At 38.1% G+C, this 8068-nt stretch overlaps 1 protein-coding gene across 1 annotated transcript; it reads left to right on the forward strand.

Annotated features, from left to right (window-relative positions):
• Nucleotides 1-6100: 6100 nt before the first annotated feature.
• On the forward strand, nt 6101-7068 carry LOC110137636 (olfactory receptor 6C74-like). The gene is given in 2 exon segments (XM_020894152.2): nt 6101-6563; nt 6566-7068. Coding segments are annotated over 2 exon segments (966 nt in total).
• Nucleotides 7069-8068: the final 1000 nt, after the last annotated feature.

Consider the following 8068-nt stretch of genomic DNA (forward strand, 5'->3'; position numbering starts at 1 on the left):
CACTGGTCTGATACTCAAAGTTTCCCAGTTATCATTCTGTGGCCCCCACATCATCTCTCATTTCTTCTGTGACCTTGGCTCCTTAATTCATCTCTCCTGTTCTGACACCAGCTCTGTTGAAATGTATTTCTTCTTTGTTACTTCATTTGTCATTCTACTATCCCTCGTTGTAACCATCATTGCATACAGCAACATAGTAGTCACAATCCTGCGACTGCCATCAGCCAAGGAGCGACAGAAAGCTTTCTCCACCTGCTCCTCTCACCTCATTGTCCTCTCTCTGATGTATGGCAGCTGTGTGTTTATATACATGAAACCAAAGCAGGTGAACAGGACTGGACTCCAACAAGGCGGCTGCCCTTGTGAACACAGTGGTGACTCCCCTGCTGAACCCTGTCATCTACACTCTAGGAACAAGCAGGTCCACCAGGCTCTGAGGGACACACTGTCTAGGGTGAGGCTGCAGAAATAGAGTTTGGAGGCTAAGTGGATCCTCTTGATCCTCTAGTTCTGTTTCCCACCATTGGCAAAGTGTGTTCTTGAGAAGTTCTCCATATGGCGATCTATCTTGCGCTATTTTTCAGCTGGATGGGTATTATCTTATTTTGTAAATCAATACCTTCTTCTATTTGAAAATTTCAGTTGTTCTCTATATTCTACTAAAGCTTTCTTCCTTGATTTTTCTATTGATTGGCGTTAACTGAATTCAATTCAAGCAATATCGTGAAGCAACTATTATACATAAATCATAAGCTATGAAGTCTTTAATGCAATAATAAAAATGTTGCAAGATTTTATCATTACTATCCATGATACATTTTTATGCTTGAAGTTTATGATACCTCAGAAAAGATAGATAGATAACCTTCTTTACCTTTTGATACTCAAGGTTTGAAAATTACAGTTACAAATTATTTCTGAAAATTATATAAAGTCATAGTACAACTTAATGGTGTTTTATCATTTGAATCTACTTATGTGAGTGCTCGCTAGTTCTTCTTCATATCTAGTTCTTCTTCGTATCTATTGGTTTTCTTCTTCCACTAGTTCATCTTCATGTCTATTGGTTTCAGCGTAGAAACAGCTCAGTGTAACTCCAGAATTTTAGATGAGCTCTTTCAGTGTATCGTCTTCCAGATGTATCAAACTTTATCAATAACCTCTTCTTTAATTCTTTCTTGAAATATAAACTAACTGAAAAGCTTTCCAATTTGTAGTTTATTTTTTCTGTAATTGATGTTGCCAAGTCCTAGAAGCAAAAATTGCTCAAAGGTATCAAATTCTTTCCTCCCATCTAACAGGTATTTTCAGCTTAGTGTGATCTTGGGTATAGGAGATGCCAATGTCATCTATGTTAAGCTAATTTGCGGTTGACATTTTGTGCAGGAAAAACTAATAGAAATCATAATTAGAAAATATAAAAGGAAAATGAGTGCATTAATAATAAAAAGGGGGCTCAAACTGGAGTCATTTACTGTGTTTGAAATTTCATTGAGGAAGTGGCTCCCACCGGAAGGTAATTGGCCCTAAAGGGACATAGATCCCATCACATCTAACACTGCATATGCACAACATGCATTTGATTTTTATTATGTCAGATGTGAGTGCATATTTCCCTTTAGCTTGATTTGAAAATTACTTCTAATTTAAGGCATAACATTATTAGGAAGAGTTTTAGGTTGTCAGGAATACTGGGTGATTTAGATTTTTATGTTTGGGAGTGATTTGATGATAAGTTGTCCTAGGAATTACAGTCTTCCAAGGACATCTGTGCCTTTGTCTCTCACTTTTCCAAAATAGAAGTTAAATGAGTAATTTTTGAATCTGACAAAGGTTGGGAAGTCCTGAGAGTCCTCTGTGTTGGTTTCTGTCAAATAGATAAAAGAACCCATCATCATAGCCTAGCCCAGACTAGTGCCCGAGATGGACATCATCAATCACCCAAAATGACCCAAACCTTGTGCTCAGTTAAACCACTGTCTCTGTCTTAGTGTGTCCCAAGAGAGTAAGGTGTGCCATCCCTATTATCACAGCCCTAAGACAGGTAGATAGAATCCAATCCTTCTATTTACAGCTGGGAAAGCTGGGGTACTAGAAATGTTGTCCAGTTCCTTCTATACTCAGGGGGAAACTAAGAGCTGGTACTCTTGTCTGTTCATAGTGTACTGAGTCAGGGGGCAGAGCTGCGAGAAGTGACCCATTACTCCTTAGGAGAAGCTGGAAGTTGGGAGTTCTGATCAAATTGTAAGGTGCTGTGTTGGGTTAGAACTCAGTTTCTCCTTGCCTAAGACTGACTTACCTCTGACTGCTTAGCCTGTGTGGACCAGAATAAGTTGGAATGAATATGTTCAGGAGTTCCATCAATAACTTTAAGTCATCAGTATGATAAGTTTAAATCGTGTTTCCTGTGTTTGAACTCTATTAGCCAAGACTTTCATAGGAATAAAACTTTGGCTCCCTCATGTGTTAGAAAGCTCCAAGTACACAAAAAAATTGCAGGCATTTCTTATTGTGGAATTTTTTGAGGCTATTGATGAAAATAGAATTTTAAGCTAATACAAAGATAGAAATATTTCCATTTAAAATTTTCTTCCTTAATATCAGTTTAAAGCATAATTTTATTATTTTAGACAGGAAAAAAAGCAAAACAAAGTTCAAAGTCTGTGAAATACCTCTAGCTGAGTATGTGACTTTGATGTGATTGATCAACTAGTAGTGTTATAAACTAAATTCAGCTTTGTACGAAACACAACAGTTGGGCACTGAGTTTGGCCACATCAGATAACTTGTTTAGACAACTAAGCCCTAAACAGTAGAGATTTCCACGGTACTAAAGAAGAACTTTAAGGGAGAAAAAAAGGGAAGCTTTTTATTTTTTGCCTGAGCGGTCCAAGCAAGGGATAAGAATCAAAGATAACATTGGTGAATTGTGGATCACAGGATCTAGGTGCTCGGACTTCAGTGTTTGCAGTGTACAGGCTTAGGTGCTCTGAGACATGAGGAATCTTCAAGGAACAGGGATCAAACCTGTGTTTCCGGCATTGGCAGAAAGATTCTTAACCACCGGTTCATCAAGTAAGTCTCAGTGGTTCACATTTTTAAAATATTATGCTCAATTTATTGTTTTTTAAAAGTATGGGCTATTTTTTTCTGTGTTGTACAGTCTATAATTGTAGCTTATTTATTTTATACATAGTTGTTTGTACCTCTTATTCCTGAAGCCTATTTTGCCCTTTCCCCCTTCCCTCTCCCCACTGGGAACTACTAGTTTGTTTTCTACATCTGTGAGTCTGGTTTATTTTTTAAATATTCACTAGTTTGTTTCATTTTTAGAATTCACATGTAAGAGATAAAATATGAGTGCTTGAGTGTGCATAATTGCTCAGTCTTGTCTGAGTCCTTGCAACACTTTGGACTGTAACCTGCTAGGCTCCTCTGTCCATGGGGTTTCCCAGGCAAGAGTACTGGAGTGGGTTGCCATTTCTTTCCCCAGGGGATCTTCCTGACGCAGAGATCAAACTCGTTTCTCCTGCATTGTAGGTGGGTTGTTTTATTTGCCACTCAGTCACCAAGGAAGACCTATAGAGTTCACGTTCTTGATTAAAAATGTACAAAAGCTAGAAATTAGCAAGAGTTTTATAAAAAATACTTTGCTTGACAGTTGAAAACCTTCCTATACGACTTCAAGTCTTCCTATGTGGCGCAGTGGTAAAGAATCCTTCTGCCCATACAGGAGACACAGGAGACGCAAGTTCAATTCCTCGGTCGGGAAGATCTCCTGGAGAAGAAACAGCAACACACTCTTGTATTCTTGCCTGGGAAGTTGCATGGAAAGAGAAGCCTGGTGGGCTACAGTTTATGGGGTCACAGAAGAGTCAGACACACCTAGGAGACTAAACAACAGGCAGTTGTACAAAATGTACCTTTGAGGACTATCACAGAAGACTGTGTAGCCTACTGAGAATCAAAGTAGTATCTTACCATATGCAGTGAAGGGGTAGTTATGATACATGTCAGCTGGAATTTCCTGTTTCCAAATATGAAGCAATTAAATGTCATCTGAGACTCTGTTCTGATTGTAGTTCCTATCCCATTAAAAAAAAAAATCCCCTCTAATGAATTTGAAAGTTCCAGAGGTGTGTCCTTTGGATCCAATGCGTCCTCACTGGTGATGGTAAATAAGCCTGTGATAATTATATCATAAGGGCATTTGAATGTGTTCTCGCTTATGACTGCTGTGATCTTCACCTATATTTGGTGGGGTGACAGGTTCATTGGGAAGTGACTGATAACAAGGTCATTAAACAAAGAAATTGACCTTTGTTGTCTCTTCTTTTTGATTCTCTTCTGGGATGGATGCAAAACCAAGAAAGTTTGTTGTTTATGATGCATTGTAGAATGGAAATAAATATGTCCAGGTATTCCAAACAGTAACATCAGAAAGTGCTAGTGGGTGATTGGGGCAGCTTCTATTGTCTTAAAGGTCTAGAATTTATCAGTCAGATTGCCATGGAAAAAACTATGCCTGTTAATCCTCCAGAGTTTGGAAATGTATTTTTTAATGGAGCCTTAATATTTTCCTACTAATGTAGAACATAAGGCATCCATTAATTTTGTATTAGGTCAAAGAAAGGTATATCTCAACTAAGAGTGTTTTTCCCCTTTTCCATTAGCCTAGGAGAATGTTACATTAGCCTGTTTTGTTTTAAGAATAGAGAGAAACATTGTCAACAACATACTGTTTCCTGTGAACTGCTTTGTGGTGAGTACTTGATCATGGGCTAACTTGCAATCTAACATCTCAGATATTTTAACCAGAGACTGACTATTTTAAGTATCAGATGTGGATCATGCATAGTTAAAGTAATGAAAAAAAGTGCTAGTCACCCAGTCATGTCTGACAGTTTGCGACCCCATGGACTGGAGCCCACAAGGCTCCTCTGTCCATGGGATTCCCAGGCAAGAATACTGGAGTGGGTAGCCATTCCCTTCACCAGGGGATCTTTCCGACCCAGAGATCGAATCCAAGTCTCCCGCATGGCGGATGGATTCTTTACCATCTGAGCCACCAGTTAAAGGAACAGTTTTGTTCAAAAGGAAGTAAGTAAAACCCAATTAAATTATGGTTTCTTATTCACTTAAGCACCGCTTCACAGCAGATGCCCAGACCCATTCCCCAATGATTCTATCAATATACTTAGCTTCTAGTTATGCTTTGGCATTTTTTTAAAAAATAAAGACAAAGGTTCATCTAGTGATTTCAATTAAATACAGGTTTAATTCTGCCACACTGAATACCTCCAATGTAAAAATTTATTCCCAGAAAAGGAATGTTGATGAGTAATCTATGACGAATAGCAAAAGGAAACACAACCATTCTGCTAGGTAGATAGAGTGTGAGGGAGTCTGATTCACCCACTGAATGTGTGTTCATTGAATCTGATTAACAAGTCATGAAACCATTCCTCCCCAAGTTTAGAAATGGTTTACTTAAACCACAGACTGTGTCATTATAATATTATAGTATACTAGCTTTACTGCTCACACTGGCGTCTTGAAAGAAGAACTCAGACTGAACAGGTTTAGGAAAATAACTGATTTGGAACATGGTAATAAGAAAATGGCTCTTTCACACTTAACATTTTCAAAGGGCTCGGTTCAGTGCGTAGGAGGGTTCCTGCACTGTATATCATACCTGAAGCATAGAAATGAACACTGTGAGACCATGAGATGCATTTTGTGCAGGATGACAGCTTTCACTGTTATCTATCAGTTGCAGATGTGTCTATGAACAATTATTTTTATTTTGCCCTGTTTACTTTGTAGCCAGTTATTCAGATGTTATTTTCCAGAAGAGTTAAGTGACACATTAAAAATAATTACAACAATAAAAAATGAATCTTTAATTTAATAATTAGTATAGATAATATAATAATGTTATAATAGTAAAACATCATTTATAGTAAAATATTTTAAAAATATGAAATGATCCCTGCTTCACAAATACAGCTGAAAGTAGTGATTTTTTTTTTTTAAGACTTGTCATCATTCAAATTTTTTTTCAGTGATGGTATTTTCCATTCTACAGGTTAAGCAGAACATGATGAGAGTCAGAGAAACAGAGATAACTGTGGGGGTAAAAAATGAGTCTACCATCCAGGAGTTCATTCTGGAGGCGTTTCCTGCCGTCCAGCACTTGGGGAACCTCCTCTTCCTGGTGCACCTGCTGGCATACCTGGCCTCTATCGTGGGAAACATGGTCATAATCATCATCACCTGGGCTGACCATCGCCTCCAGACACCGATGTATGTTTTACTGAGTGCTTTCTCCTTCTGCGAATGCTGTTTCATCACCACAGTTATTCCTAAACTGCTGTCCATCTTCCTTTCAGGAAGGCAAACAATTGCCTTTTCTGCTTGTCTCACACAAGCCTTTTTCTTTTTATTTCTTGGTGCAGTGATTTTCTTTCTCATGGCTGTGATGTCGTTGGATCGATACCTGGCCATTTGCAAGCCTCTGCACTATGCATCCATCATGAACCTGAGGGTTAGTTTCCTTCTGATTTCTTGTGCTATTCTTTGTCCTTCATCTTCTTCACTGCCATGATACTCAGAGTTTCCCAGTTATCATTCTGTGGCCCCAACATCATCTCTCATTTCTTCTGTGACCTTGGCTCCTTAATTCATCTCTCCTGCTCTGACTCCAGATCTGTTGAGATACATTTCTTCTTCCTTACTTCATTTGTCATTCTACTACCCCTCATCATAACCATCATTGCATACAGCAACATAGTAGTCACAATCCTGCGACTGCCATCAGCCAAGGAGCGACAGAAAGCTTTCTCCACCTGCTCCTCTCACCTCATTGTCCTCTCTCTGATGTATGGCAGCTGTGTGTTTATTTACCTGAAACCAAAGCAGGTGAACAGGCTGGACTCCAACAAGGAGGCTGCCCTTGTGAACACGGTGGTGACCCCGCTGCTGAACCCTGTCATCTACACTCTACGGAACAAGCAGGTCCACCAGGCTCTGAGGGACACACTGTCTAGGGTGAGGTTGAAGAAATAGAGTTTGGAGGCTAAGTGGATCCTCTTGATCCTCTAGTTCAGTTTCCCACCATTGGAAAAATCTATTCTCGAGAAACTCTCCATATGGCAATCTATCTTGTGCTACTTTTCAGCTGGATGGGTACTGTCCTATTTTGCTATTCAATACCTTCTTCTATTTGAAAATTTTATTTATTCTCTATATTGTGCTGAAGATATCTTCTGTGATTTTTCTACCGATTGGTCTTAAATGCATTCAAACAATATTTATGGAGCACATTATACATAAATCATAAGATACAAAGTCTTTAATCAAATAATAAAAATGTTGCCAGATTTTATAATATCTGTACATGATATATTCTTATTTTTGAAGTTTATGACACCTCAGGAGAAACAGATAGAAACCCTTCTTTCCCATTTGACACTCAAAGTTTGACATTCCAATTACAAATTATTTCTGAAAGTCATATAAAGTCATACTATAACTTAATGGTGTTTCATTGTTGTAATTTATTTATGTGAATGAGTCAGTTATATACTCACTAGTTCCTCTTTGGGTCTATTGGTTTTAGTGTACAAAAGCTCAGTGAACTCAAAAAAATTTAGGGGCTCATCACTGTAACATTTTCCAGCAGTATCAAATGTTATTAATAAACTTTAAATCTTTCTTGAAATATAAACAAATTATAAAACTAAGATTTGTAAAGTTTATTTTCTGTAATTTCTGTTGCCAAGTCCTGGAACCAACAAATTGCTCAAAGGCAGGTGATCCCAGTAGCAAATTCTTTCCTCCCATATAAGATATATTTTCACCTTAGTGTGATCTTGAGTGTAGGAGATTCCAATGTTGTCTCTGGTAACATAAATTGTGGTTGACATTTTATGTAGCAAAGACTAATTGAACTCATAATTAGAAAGGTATAAAAGTAAAGTGAGTACATTAATAATAAAGAAAAGTGGATCATTGAAGAAATCGGTCCCATCTGAAGATAACTGGCTCTAGTGGGACATAGGTCCTG

Source organism: Odocoileus virginianus, unplaced genomic scaffold, assembly GCF_023699985.2.
Source record: "Odocoileus virginianus isolate 20LAN1187 ecotype Illinois unplaced genomic scaffold, Ovbor_1.2 Unplaced_Contig_306, whole genome shotgun sequence".
NCBI classification, from domain to species: domain Eukaryota; kingdom Metazoa; phylum Chordata; class Mammalia; order Artiodactyla; family Cervidae; genus Odocoileus; species Odocoileus virginianus.